Genomic DNA, 14,675 nt, shown 5'->3' with positions numbered 1-14,675 from the left:
GCCTCTTTGTAATTATGGGAATTCCCTTTGGTGAGACCAGGCTTCAGCGATTCCAATTGTTCCCATGCGCTTCTCATGCATGGATATGCCTGAGTTAACTGCGCAAAAAATAGAGCCATGTGAATGATGATTATGACAGAAATTCCAACAGTCTTTGTAGTTTTCTTAGCCAATGATGGAGAGGAGGCATGTAACTGAGTATTCATTGCATGTAGATATCCTTTCACTGTGACTTCAGAAACATACGTTAGATCCGAACATGGACGAGAGCTTCTAGTACTTCCCGTGGCTGTCGCTTTAGAAGGCTTTTTACAGCTCATACTTCTTGCTGGGAGATTGAAGTTTGAAGTTTTAACTATGCTGGGCACACCTTCATCAGACAGGGTGATGTATCTGCATGTTCAGGGTTAGACCTAAACCTGTTCTAACTCACAATTTTTTCTCACAGGAGGCTGACTACTCTTAACAAGTGTGCCTCGATGAAGCTAGAAGTTCATTTTCAGCGCAAACAGGTGGGTGGAAGCTTCCAAGGCATTAATCTCAGGGAACTGTTGACTATTCCTTCTTTGTGTGATATTATTTTCATTATTTTTATTGGATGTAGGTCTACATAACAACTCCAACAACATTAGTGCATTCTGTAATCGACTCCCCCAGTTGCTACTCCCTCAATCGCTATTTGCACATTCGTGTCTAGATCCTTTGAGTTATGTTCACGACAGTGTGTTTTGTAAAATATTGTAATTATATCTCTGTATGTATATTTTATGTAGGTCTACATAACGGCTCCAATCAGTAGCGTATGCATTCTGTAATTGACTCCCCCAATTGCTACTCCCCCAATTGCTATTGGCACATTCATGCCTAAATCCTTTGGAGTTATGTTCACTATAATGTTGTTTTGTGAAAATATTAATTATATCTCTATCTCTGCATATGTTTTTTATGGTATTTGGTGGTTATGTATTTCTTATAAAAAATTTTACTCCCTTTTTATATATCCTATTATTATTATTAGTATTATTATTGAAAATGACAATAATGCTAAAATATATCACACAAAATTGTGTCCCTCACTGACGCAGAGTGAAGATTCAGAGGAAGATGACCTCTGCGCCATCAGTGACCGGTGGGCGTTCCAGCGGGACAGCAAGCGATGGTCCAGACTTCGCACCCTCGCCCCACCCTACACGGACGGCCTCTCGTCCTCTGTGCGGACCTCAGCCAGCAGCGAGAGTGTCCTGAGTGACTTCAGCGACCTGGAGGTCTCCTCCGTCCGCAGCGGCAGCAGTCTGAGCGCGGGCAGCACCGGGGGCCCCTCGTCCAGCGATGCCACAGTGGCCGAGCCCGATGCCCCCTCCGGGCCCCTCGACGCCCTCGCCCCGAGCGGGGAAGAGGCCCCCGGGGCCCGGCCCTGCCTCCGAAAAAAGGTCAAGAGGACCTCCAGGGGCTTCCTCAGGCGGATGGAATCGTTCCGGCGAAAGGACAAAGAGAAAGAAGCGCCCGATGCAGGGGAGGATGCTGGCGGACTGTCGCAGCCGCAGGCCAGCTTACACTGCACGCTAAATGAGAGTCTCCCTGGCCTGAAAGAGAGCGACTTGTTTTTCAGCAGGAGGGCCCATACCATTTGCCGGACTAGAGCGGGCCGTTCCGACGACGGAGGGTTAGGAAGAACAAAACGCAACGCCCGCTACTTGGAGGATTACGATATAGGCGCAAGAATGACTGGCTGGAGTGAGCAGGTCGCCGGACTCGCGAGCGGGCAAGAGAGCTGCCTCGTCCACCTCCCGGCGGATCACAAACCTGGCACGTTCCCGAGGGCTCTCTCCATCGAGAGCATGCGTCCCCCTGCCGTCGACAACCTGAGAAGGTGGAGGGCGGGCGAGCTGGATCTCTCAGTGGCCAGCAGCGGCGACTCCCAGTTCGAAGGGTTCCGCCAGAGGAGGAACTCAAGTAGCTCGGTGGGGAGTGTTTACGACAACGTGCCGGGGACCTACGACAGCTCGGAGGAGCTCTTCGGCCCGGAGGGGGAGAAGGTCTTCCGGCACCTGAACGACGTCCTCCAGCACGTCAACGACGTTCAGCAGAACGTTGACCTGTGGTCGAAGAGAGTCTGTCTGGAGCTGGGGGACGGGGACAATGAGGAAGACTCCGAAGAAAAGGGCAAAACGTCCTATCCCGCCGGCCTTCGTTTCGAGGAGCAGTCCGTGTCTGACCTCGGCACGGCGGTGAGCGACTACGACAGCATGGGGAACTCGCTGAACGAGGCGGAGGAGATGGAAATGAGGGAGAGACGAGACTCTGGAGTAGGCGCCTCCCTAACCAGGCCCAGCAGGTCAGATTCTACAACTAAACAATCTTAATGCAACTGCTTTACATTACCTTACATAATGTAAATGTAAATCCTTTAAGCAGCTCTTATCCTGAGTATCTTACACGACTAAGAACTTAAAGGTACAATAGGTAATTTCGGACTTGCAGCAACAACACTGTTTATGCCACCCCTTCTCTATGAACAGGCTGAAGTTGAAACGCCATTGGCTGTTGCAACTAGAACCAATTTTTAACCAATGATCTTGAATTATCATACAGGTATACCGCTGTACCGGCCCGTCAACTGCATATTTTTAAACCCAAATTTAAGGACTTTAAACACAGTTAGAGGGTGAGTCAACATGCCAGTGAGCCTTTTTCAATGATAGGAAGGGATTTACAATGGTCTTGTAACAATGTTTTTACATAGAAATCTTACCTATTGTACCTTTAAATGCACTCAAATAGGTCCGTAATAGAAGTAGTACTACAGAAAATGATTATTATAGGTGCCATAGTAATCATGTCCACCAATTTAAGAGCATCACTGAGATGGAATTATTTTCTTTCAGAAAACTGAGGTGGCACAGCTTCCAGAACTCACACAGGCCTAGCTTGACCTCCGCATCGCTGGAAATAAACAGGCAGTCGGCCGCTCAGCTCAATCTGCTGCAGAAATTCTCCCTGTTAAGACTAACGGCCATCATGGAAAAGTACTGCATATCCAGCAAGCATGGTTGGAGCTGGTGAGTGATGTTTACAGAGCAAGAAATACAGTGAATGTCAGTATCCTTCCCCTCTAACACACATACACATGTGCATGCACACACACACACACACATGCATATTCAAACACATACACGCTCATATGAACACACGCACACAGACATTTGGACTAGCATTGCCAAATGATAAAAATATACACTACACACCATGCTCTGTTCCACCATGGAAGCTACCTGTACCTGATGCCTCCATTCTTGGACCTTTTTTGTACTATTCAGCCATAAGCATCCCACTGCATTCCCTTGCAGTGGAACATTAAGTGCATGTAATGAAATATTGGAATAGCTCCGTCTCCTACTTAAGTGGTTTGTCTGATTTATAGGGACAGTTAATTTAATTTGAGAAAGCGACAGCGATTTATCCTCTTAGAAGATTTAAAATCAATGTCTTTTTTATTCACTAATTTTACCATTCATATTCCATTTGCTATGTATATTATTATTTGCATGTTTAATATTTATGCATAAATGCTGTTATTTAATGTGATAGGTGGGACTGCTGACGAGAACTGACAGCTATGTTTACATATCTATGTAATTTAGCGTTGAAGTCTCCCCAATGGGGAATATAAAACTTTTAAGTACATAGCCATTATTCATTATGCGTAAATTCAGTGCTCCTTCCTAAGTCATAGTATTTGACAGAACTAGGTTTTAACACGTGGTTCTTTCTTGTTTCAAATGTCAAAAGTACCCTTCCGCTCAAGGAAATCACCAATTTGCTGTTGAAAATCTCACACGCCTCAAGCAGCTTGAATCTCCTGCATCTTCATTTCCTTCCCCCCTGACACCCAAATCACCACACAGATCTCTGCCTGCTTGGCTGATATCTCTGCATGGATGACTTCCCATCACCTGAAGCTCAACCTTGCCAAAACTGAGCTTCTCTACATCCCTGCTAAGTCCTCTCCGTCAATCGACCTCTCACTGACTGTGGAGGACTTTGTAGTTTCCTCCTCCCGTACGGCAAAGAATCTTGGGGTGACTCTTGATAACTGCCTCTCCCTGGCTCCACAAGTATCCTCCACTGCCAGAACCTGCAGGTTCTTTCTGTTTAATATACGCCGCATCCGTCATCTCCTGACGGAGAAAGCCACCCAGCTCCTAGTCCAGGCGCTCGTTATTTCCCGCCTGGATTACTGCAACTCCCTCCTAGCCGGTCTCCCAGCGTGCGCCATCAAGCCCCTCCAGCTGGTCCAGAATGCTGCAGCCCGCTTGATCACCAGTCAGCCCAGGTCGGCTCATGTCACCCCGCTTCTCATTGGCCTCCACTGGCTTCCTATTGCCGCACGCATCCGATTCAAGGCCCTAGTGTTGGCATTTCAGGCTGCTAAGGGGACTGCCCCACATTACATACAATCCCTGATCACTCCCTACTCCCCAGCTAGACCACTCCGGTCTGCCAGCTCTGGTCGCCTTACGATTCCCTCTCTACGGGCACCTGGCGGTCGAGCTGCACGTTCACGCCTGTTTTCCGTTCTGGTTCCTCAGTGGTGGAATGACTTGCCTACCACTGTCAGGACAGCAGAATCCCTCCCCCTATTTCGACGCAGACTCAAAACACACCTGTTCAAACTCTACCTTAGTCCCCCCTCCTGATTTACCCCGCCCCCCCCTTCTGATACCCCTATCCCTGTCTAACCCCCCCCCCCCCCCCCAAAAAAAAAAAAAAAAAATAAAAAATAAAAAATTGCACTTATGATGACGACTATATGTTTAGAACAGCAGTCCAGGTGTATTTTTCTAGTTCTGGATGTGATGCTTTGACTTGTGGTAGAACCTATGCACTTGTAAGTCGCTTTGGATTAAAAGCGTCTGCCAAATGACTAAAATGTAAATGTAAATGTAAATGTAATTCTCGCTGCTTTTCACGTCTTCCTCAGGACGGTGCCCAAGTTCATGAAGCGGAGCAAGGTCCCCGATTACCGGGACCGGAACGTCTTCAGCGTCCCGCCGATCATCAATGTGCAGAGGAGCGGACAGCCACTGCCCCAGAGCATTCAGCAGGCCATGCGATACATTCGCAGCCAGTGCCTCGACCAGGTGCGGCTCTTTACCGTCCACGTGTAGGGCTCAGTGGTTTTTCATTTGAAACAATAGCAGCTGTTTAAAATTGAAGTAGGGTCAACAGGGATAGCATTATTTCAGGACTGTAAGCTACCATCTGAAAGATCCACCGGAGACTGAGAAGGACTGGATACGAATGCAGTTGTGGAAATATTCATCGTATTGACTTACACAAATTAGATTCCACCACGAAAACCTTCTGTAAATAATATAGCTGGTAATCATACACACAAAGAGCTGCTTGTTCAGAGGTGCTGTATACATTACAGTTGCACAGCACAGATTGACTTGACAGTTGATTTGAATAGGCCTTTAATTTAGCAGTCTACGGGGGTTATCTTCTGTACCAGTATAAGAACATAAGAATATACATATTGTCCGCAGGCCATTCAGCCCATCTTGATGCCCCTTCATTTAGTATTTGTGTAAAAGGAGACCTTTTCCATATTTGCTTAGTCGGGCATTTCTCTGCGTAGGTTGGTATATTCCGTAAGTCTGGGGTGAAGTCCAGGATCCAGGCTCTGAGACAGCTGAACGAGAACTCCCCGGATCACGTGAGCTATGATGGCCAGTCTGCGTACGATGTGGCTGACATGCTGAAGCAGTACTTCAGGGACCTCCCCGAACCGGTCTTCACCAGCAAGCTCACGGACACCTTTCTGCAGATTTACCAGTGTGAGTCTCACTGTGAGAGGGAATACTGATCTATTGGCTGCTCACCTGATGCATAGAGGCAACCTGAGCTAGGAAGGTGCAGAGATAGTAGTCTCTAGTAGTAGTAGTAGCAATAATAATAATTATAATTGACACAGTTAGCTATTAATTATTATTATATAATAATAATAATATTTGAACAGCACCTTTTCATGGACGTAGAAGAATGGATAAGTTAAATAAATAGAGGAACTAAGAGAAATGAATCCAAGTAAATTAAATAAAAGAATGAAAGGTACCGTAAATAGAAAAGTGGAATATACAAAAAAGAACATAAAACCTTAGACATACCATTGCATACCATTCATACGAATGATTATCAATGGTATGCACAAAGTACAAGCAGGCCAGGTTGGGAGGGAAGATGGCGGCAGGACTTGAGTCTGCATTGGATGATGGGAATAAAAGGTGAAAGCTACCAGCTCTGGATCCTTCCCCTCTCATGAGCTGATGTCCCCCTGGGCTCTGGTGTCCCTGGGCCCCCCCCCCTCTCTTCTCCAGGTGTCCCTAAGGACCAGTGTCTGCAGGCGGCTCAGGCCGCTGTCATCCTGCTCCCGGATGAGAACCGTGAGGTGCTGCAGACCCTGCTGTACTTCCTCAGTGACATCGCCTCTGCCCAGGGCAACCAGATGACCGCCGGAAACCTGGCCGTGTGCCTCGCCCCCTCCGTCTTCCACCTCAACGTCTCCAAGAAGGAGGGCACCTCTCCCAGGTACACAGCGTGTGTGTGTGTGTGTGTGTGTGTTTCTTCCTGTGTCAACCAGCCAAAGGGTTTCCACTGCTATTTCATATTGATTAAGCTCTTCCAAATCCCTTCAAAGGCTCTGCTGAGCCAGATGATAATGGTGGTATCTTCCTGATTTCTCTGCATTGGGTTTTGAATGAAAACATTATAGCTCTTAATGGTTACATTTGAGCCATTCTGTTTTCTCTACTATACTAAGAGTTCATTTGAAGGCTGTAGCATGTTTCCACTTTATAAAAGGGATGCCACTTGTTCTAATCTTCTGCAACACTTCTTCTGGATCATACACCGTTTGTTCATTTGAACATTTTGTTTGGTTGATATAACTGTATATGCTTTTTAAAGTCCTCTCCAGCTATTACATGGAACAAAAAAATCAGAAAAACACAATGTTTGCTTGAATGCAGATGAACAACAGTTGTCCTAAACTTTGACCAACAAATAAAGGAAACTGATTTCGTCTTTACACAGCTTAACTGTCAGCCGTTTGAGACTAATCTGTTTGCCAGCACCTATTCTAAACAGTGCACTGTCTTAAATGCTCATTTCCCCTGTGGTAGATTAATCCCTAGACGGGGAGCTGCAGGTAAACCAGACCAGAAGGATCTGAATGAGAACATGGCTGCCACACAGGGCCTCAGTCACATGATTGTGGAATGCAAGAAGCTTTTCCAGGTAAGACTTTCTATGTTTCTGATTTGTTTATTTATGTATTTGTTTATTTTTACGAAGTATTTAAGTATCAGCAAGAACTATTTTGATGTTAAAGGGTGACTGATGAGATTCATTTTGATACAGCTAGACCGTTTTCTTGCTTTTTGTTGGTGTTGCTCCACTTGATAGTGTTTGTATAGTTACACCCACCAATTAAACAATTTTCCTCCTTTTCCATGATTAACTTGAATAACTGGCCAAAAAATATATATCTCATTGTTATTGTTTGTTTGCAAATGAAGTTTCTGAACAACGATATACTACCACATATATCTGAGTGTTAATTTAGTTGTGCTTAATGCCTTGTGCTTTGTTTTGGCCGGGCAGATCCCCCACGATATGATGCTGCAGTCCAGGAACTCCTACATCGCTGCAGATGCTCAGCCGCTTCCCCTCCACGGCCTGGGCTGCAGTCTGAAAGGGGAACCGGTGGACTACCAGGCCCACCTGGAGGAGAGCGTCCAGTGCCTGTTACGAGACTCCACGGAGCGAAGCAAGGGGTGGCATGGTGCCCCAGGGCCAGAGAACACCGAGCTATCTTACAAGAAGGTAATGGAACCAGGTCCAATTATCAATCTTAATGAGGCCATCTCATGCATCTAAGGCAAAACTAATCCGCTTTTAAGTACCACTGGATTTTGCTCGATTAGATTGCATTAGAGTTTATTTATTAATTTTAGATTGGACAGCGCCACAAGGAATCTTCAATTACATCAATTCCAAATGCAGGCACCCGTAATTAAAACAGTTTACCCTGCCTTCATTTAGTGTCCTGCCTCAACTTTTTTGATTACTTTAATTCAGGGTTCATTGCTGATGTTTTCTCAAATTTTTACTTCACTAAAATTTATTAGCAAGTGTGCATCATGGAGAATGAATTCTGAACTCCCAGAAATTATTGTGAGTCAGGGGAAATTTCTGTTTAATTCAGATCTAGGAATCATGGCTGGGGAACCCAACCATTACAAATTATTACAATTTATAAATTTGTATGATGTGTGAATTATGCAAAACATACTTCGTTTTTTGGTAAGACATAGACTGTGTCACATCCCATTATATTATAGAATGAATCTTTTACAAAGCTGAATTGGCAACTTTAGTGATGGTTTAACCATTGCATGTGCCGTTCATCATCTGAAGGTAGGAGATGGACATCCCATTCGCCTGTGGAAGGTCTCCACGGAGATAGAAGCCCCTCCCGCCGCCGTGCTTCACCGAATACTACGAGAGCGCCACCTATGGGACGACGACCTGCTGCACAGCCGGGTCATCGAGTCTCTGGAGAGTGACACGGAAGTGTATCAATTTGTGACGGACAGCATGGCGCCACACCCCCGGAGGGATTTCGTCGTGTTGAGGTACATTTGCGCCTTATTTGAAACGTTTTTAAAATGTTCTCCCAGAATATCCCCCAGCTTTTTTGGTTTTAAAGAATGCTGTCGTCATCAGGAAATTAATTTGCGGAGGAACAGGAAGCACAAACTGTTTGATTACTTGTGTTTGTGTCTTCTATGTCGGTCTGTATGATTCTTTTTATTGTGTAAGAGCTAAACGAAATTCTGTTTAAATATGTTTAATTATTATTGGTTTAATTATGGTTCTCTGTCAGTTAGGTTGACCATAGACAAGAATTCTTTCCCGAAACCTGTACCGTTTAAGCAGCTATTGAAGGCATATTGCGGAGTTATGTTCAACCAGACAAGTATTTCTTGTGTGCCAAGTCAACCCCCAGGTACCCTGCCAACTGAATTCTGATTTGATTTAATTCCAGACTGTTTTTTTTTATTTTATTATTATTTTTTTATCTTGACAACCTATAACCTCCATAATGTTTCTGCTACAGCAAGGATAAACTCCTAAACCAATTTGCTGTGCATGAAATACAAAGTTTGTTGCGGAGTACGTCCCTATGTACTCTTAGGTGTAAAGCACAGCTTAGGACATGTAGGCTATGGGGTTTTTAACTTGTAGGCTATGGGTTTTATGGGTAGGTGGGTCTGGTTACGGCTTGGCAGGGGGTGTGACAAGGCTTGTGTTTAGTTTGTCTAGTTAGTAACCGAATACGCCTCATGGCCTGCCTGCACTGTTAGCTGTACAGCACATTACATTACATTCACGGCATTTGACATACGCTCTTATCCAGAGCTATGTACAGTTGATTAGACTAAGCAGGAGACAGTCCTCCTGGAGCAATGCAGGGTTAAGGGCTGTGCTCAAGGGCCCAACAGCTTTGCGGATCTTATTGTGGCTACACCGGGGATCAAACCACCGACCTTGCGTATCCCAGACATGTACCTTACCCACTACGCTACAGCACAGGTTAGAAAGTGTGGGGAAGTTGGCTGTGGGTCTTTAATCATCACGTGCGTATGCGTGTCTGGCCACCGTGGGCAGGGGGTGTGACGAGGTTTGTGTTCTCCCCCTTCTCCAACCACAGGAGGTGGGACAGTAAGCTGCCACGCGGGGGCGCGCTCCTGGTGTCCTCCTCCGTGGAACACGACAAGGTGTTCCTGCAGGCGGGGCTGAGGGCAGTGCTCCTCACATCCCGCTGTCTGATTGAGCCGTGTGGCGCGGGGAGGTCGTGTCTGACCCACTACTGCAGAGCTGACCTCCGGTGAGTAGTGCCGTCTGCCAATCTCTCTCTCTCTTTGACTCTCTCAAAATGTGTTGAATTGCTATTGTTAAAAAAACATGATTGACTTCTGTATGCTTTGAAAATTGTATTGTTAGAAAGCTTACATTCCCCTAGTAGTTTATAAAACTCAAAATACGTTTTGGGATCAGTACCACTGAATTTGATAGAACCGGTCACATTTGAAATAATATCACATCCTTGTAGTGCCGCACACCCTTCCTTGGATTTATGGCTAAATTTGCAGCGCTAGCAGAACCTGTGGAATACTAACATTTCAGTGTAAATATTTCACTTGACATTGAATGCATAGACTGCTAAATCTGTAAGCATAGTTGCTGTGTTACTGCTTCCTTTATATAATCCCCTGCTGCTCACCTGCTGAGATCTTGTTTGATCAAAGTGGAGAGGATTTGTGACCCTTAGCTCATTCTTAAGGCTTTTTCTGGTCTAACAGAAGCATGTGAGGATGAAGGATTAATGGATCTGGATGTTGAGATATGCTGAGATATTTTCTGCTGTTGTGATATTTACAGAGGCCGTTCTCCTGAGTGGTACAACAAAGTGTTCGGTCATCTCTGCGCTGTGGAGGTTGCTAGGATACGAGATTCCTTCCCGGTCTTGGCAGCTCAGGGACTTCAGACAAAACTGTGAAACCAGGGTGGGAGGGGGGGCTGTTTCTCACAAAGCTTCAAATGGGACCTCAGGTGAGATTGCTATGATTCCCTGGAATTATTGGCTCCTGAAACCATCAAAAGGGCAATTTTGAGTTGTGTTTATTCTCCTCAGGGAAGTATAACAATGTCCTGTTAGCAATGAAATCTACCCATGAGTGAAATCTACACATCCAGTATTAAAGTAAGGACATTTGTGAAATGTTACATTGGCCAAAATGGAGGAGAACAAGATTATCCACTGATTTTAATGCTGGAAGTTTGAAAATAACTCCCTCGTCCCCAACACATAAATTTTAAAGAATTAAATCACCCCAAGTGAATAGAAGTAGCAGCTACAGTGGTGTGCAAACATTTGGGCACCCCTGGTCAAGAAGGATTTTACAATTAATAACTTAGTGAACAGAAGTGGCAACCTGACCTCTACATGGTACAACATGAAACATGATACATTTCTTCACATTTTAACGCAAGATGAATTTTTATTAAAAAATGTAACACTTAATAATAATAAAAAGGCCCTGTGCAAAGGTTTGGGAATCTTGTCAGTTAGTACTTTGTAACCCCTTCTCTGGCAACAATAACAGCTTCCTGTAGCCAGCTAAGAGTCTTTCAGTCCTCGCTTTTGGAATTTTTCCCCATTCTTCCTGGCAGAACACCTCTAGCTCATAAATATTCTTTGGCCCTCTTGCATGTATGGCAAGTTTGAGATCTCTCCACAGATTTTTATAATATTCAAGTCTGCAGTGAAAGGTGCTGTCTGCAGATTCGTCTTGGGCCATTCTATCTGAAATGCTTCTTGCCTTGACTTCAACTGTTCCATTTATCTTCTATTTTGTTATGTTTCTGATAGTGGAAATAGGTAGTTTGAAACATTCAGAGTTTTTTTTGTAGCCTTCTCCTTCTTGGTGGAAATTAACCATCTTCATTCTGAAATCCTTGGACAACTGTTTAGAGGAACACCAGACAGAACAGCCAATGCAGTTGGATACTTGAGAAGGCATGGAGTTAGTTCAGAATAAGAAGTTCAGCCCTGGAATTATACTCACTGAAGCCCTGAAGTAAATCACCTGGGTCTGAACCTTAGTAATCATCTTTTTGAAAAGTAACAAAGAATAATTCAAAAGGACACCCAAACGTTTGCACAGGCCCCTTTTTTTGTCAAAAATAAAAATCTAAAAATGTGCAGAAAAGTCTCATGTTTAACTCCATTTAGAGTTCAGGTTTTCTTTCACTCACATATAGATTAATTGTAAGACATTAAAACCAGGGGTGTCCAAAGTTTTGCACCCCACTGTATATTTGAGGATTTAAAAGCCATATCTCCCATTTTAATACAGTGGCACTATTATATCCTGAAAATGTGTTTACAGACTGCAAAGAAATGTAATTATTATAAATAAACCAATTTCAGATTAACAGGAATGCCATTTTTTTGCATAACATACCTCTTCTGTGCTGCTATATATTGTAATAATGATGTCTAGAAATGTACATAGTGGGCTCCAGAATTATTGCCACGTTTAAGAAAAATGGAGAATAAAGGCTGCATATAATAAGCAACATTAATAATGATCTAAATTTCAAGTTCAAATATACAGGAAAACGATATACTTTTATTTCAACACATTTACTCTCATGTTTCAATGTTTTTTTTTATTCAGTAAACCACAGGAAATTATTGGCACACCAAACAAGGTTAAATTGCCAATACTTTCATTCTGTTCATTTCAGTCTATAGGAACTATTTTGTGTCATTCCATCACTTCCTGTTTTACTAGAGTATAAAAATGAGGTAACAAGCATGTGAAATCCCTTTGTCAACTGTCAGCATGGGAAAAGCCAAAGAACTGTCAATTCAGAAGACACTGATGGTAATTGACCATCACAAGTTGGGTAATGGGTACATAAATGGTTAAACATACCACTTAGCACTGTAAGGGCAAATAAAAACTCTCATTGTGCGTATTCATCAAGGGTGACAATAATTGCGGAGTCCACTGTATGTAGCCACAAAAACATAACGAGTGGCGAATAGTGAATATCTTGAATGTTGATACTATTTTAACAACTCAGGAGAGGTCTTTAAATTAGCTACTGTCACCAATAATCTTTATTTGTTTCCTTGCTAGTTGATCAAATTGAAATCTTTTATTTTAAACTGCACTATACAAACAATGATAATATATTTTTGCATTGTAAATAAGATTGTGTAATAGTTGGTGCAGGATTAAGTGGTCCCACAGTTAGAAAAGTCAATTTAACTGGCATACCAGTCATGGAAAGAAGGAAAAGTGAATTACTTTAGCTTTATAGTTTTACTTCTTTAACGATGTGCAAACAGAACCATAGCTTGTGCTTTACGTTTGCATGGATCTCATATTAGTACCTATTTCTCCTTTAACATGGCAATATCTTTCAATTTCACCCCAGGAACGTCTTTAAAATGAGGGGGTTTTTTTGTTTGTATTCTTAATCTTAAAAAGGAGATGTGATGGTTAATTATTGTTACAGCCGACATTGTGAGGTTTCTGAAAGTTTTTTGAGCATCCATTACTTTATTGGGAATTGTATTTTGGGTTTTGAGCTTAACCCAAACATTGATAAATCAGAGGGCAATGGCTGTGGGGATCATGATCCCCAGCAGGAAGAGATTCAATTATATAATTCTTTGTAGTTGTATGTTTTAATAGCTGGTTGTGTGTGTGGGTGTCCGCATTTGCGTGCATGTGTTGTTTTGTACGTATGCATTTTATTTATATCTGTGTTTCTGTCAGTCTTTACATGTGGCCATATTGTTCCCTTTATAGGGTGTTATGCATTGCAGTCATATTGTAGCATTAATTTGTCCACATCACAATCCTTGTGTTGTTCTCCTCAGTTCTTTAATATGTAAAATTAGCAATCAAAATTATACTGAATCCCATGAAAGTGTGCATCCAATACTAAACTGACCAATAAAGATGGTGAGGACCTTTATTCATGTGTGTTGGTGTTGTGCATATAGAAAGATATCATTGATATTCAAGAAGACATTGGGCAATAGGTTTTTTGTCTATATTTGTATAAACAACCTCGCATCATTCGTTTTCTTTTTGCTTTTTTGCTGTCAAAACTCTCTTTGAATCTTTGAAGCAACATAATAAATCGGTATCATAGAAGCAGCCAAATAAATGTGTAACTGTGCAACCAAACAATCAATTGACATTCAAAAGGCTGAATGTATTACCATTGTTATGAAAACTGAAAGATGACAGATTGTGGTTTAGCATTACCTAATGGGATCAATATCCAACCAATTTCAGTTTTAAAAAACACCAACTGTTCACAGTGTAGTTCATACACACTTCCATCTGTTTATTTGTACCCTAGCTATTTAAGTCCTGTATTATTTCTCTATTTAACTACCATTGTATATTTTACTTTTTTGAGAAAATGAACAATAAAATTATTTGAAAATTTTTGTTTTGGGGTTCATTCTGTGACTGTCACTGAGCTACTCTGCCATAATTACAGAGAAATTTCATCAATGCAGATTAATATCAGACACATTCCATATAGACATGTCAGATACTTTATTTGAAATTCTTTAACACTGTAGACACAATTTAAATTCCAGCCGATACCAAAAATGTTAAAATTAATTTCAGTTTTGACCAAATTCAGAACAAATTTATTTGGCATTTTAGTGAGTAACGTGCTATGTTTCATTATCACACATTTCTGGGAGTGTGTGCAAATTCCACTGGTGTAAAGAGTTTTCCGATACATGATTGACCCGGGCATGGTGCTCTTGCATGGGATAAAAAAAATGATAAACCTAATCCTTTTATCAACTCCTACCTCCTCCTCTCAATTTTCTGTTACTATAACACCCATACAGACTGAAACCAGATACAGGTCCTGAATTCAGTCAATAAAAAAATTAAGTAATTTTTCCTTGGACCTGGTGATTGGAATCAGGCTTTAGTTCACAATGAAGTATAAACAGGCCCAACTGAGGATCAGTATTGAATTTCTAACAATGT

The 14,675-nt window shown here is 42.6% G+C and overlaps 1 protein-coding gene across 3 annotated transcripts in view; it reads left to right on the top strand.

Moving 5' to 3' along the window:
* Window positions 1-14,108, top strand: part of LOC133132811 (stAR-related lipid transfer protein 13-like) — a 53,181-nt gene extending 39,073 nt beyond the window's left edge. For all 3 annotated transcript variants that reach the window (XM_061248563.1, XM_061248562.1, XM_061248561.1), the window contains 11 exons: window positions 449-512; window positions 1,086-2,335; window positions 2,886-3,059; window positions 4,982-5,141; window positions 5,642-5,840; window positions 6,381-6,591; window positions 7,185-7,299; window positions 7,666-7,887; window positions 8,482-8,699; window positions 9,779-9,955; window positions 10,510-14,108. In XM_061248563.1, coding sequence (XP_061104547.1) covers window positions 480-512; window positions 1,086-2,335; window positions 2,886-3,059; window positions 4,982-5,141; window positions 5,642-5,840; window positions 6,381-6,591; window positions 7,185-7,299; window positions 7,666-7,887; window positions 8,482-8,699; window positions 9,779-9,955; window positions 10,510-10,627 — 2,877 coding nt within the window. In that variant the 5' untranslated portion in view covers window positions 449-479 and the 3' untranslated portion in view covers window positions 10,628-14,108. The remainder of the gene's footprint in view (window positions 1-448; window positions 513-1,085; window positions 2,336-2,885; window positions 3,060-4,981; window positions 5,142-5,641; window positions 5,841-6,380; window positions 6,592-7,184; window positions 7,300-7,665; window positions 7,888-8,481; window positions 8,700-9,778; window positions 9,956-10,509) is intronic.
* Window positions 14,109-14,675: the final 567 nt, after the last annotated feature.

The sequence above is a fragment of the Conger conger genome, chromosome 7 (assembly GCF_963514075.1).
Source record: "Conger conger chromosome 7, fConCon1.1, whole genome shotgun sequence".
In the NCBI taxonomy this organism is placed as follows: Eukaryota; Metazoa; Chordata; class Actinopteri; order Anguilliformes; family Congridae; genus Conger; species Conger conger.
This window is presented reverse-complemented; position numbering and strand designations above follow the sequence as displayed.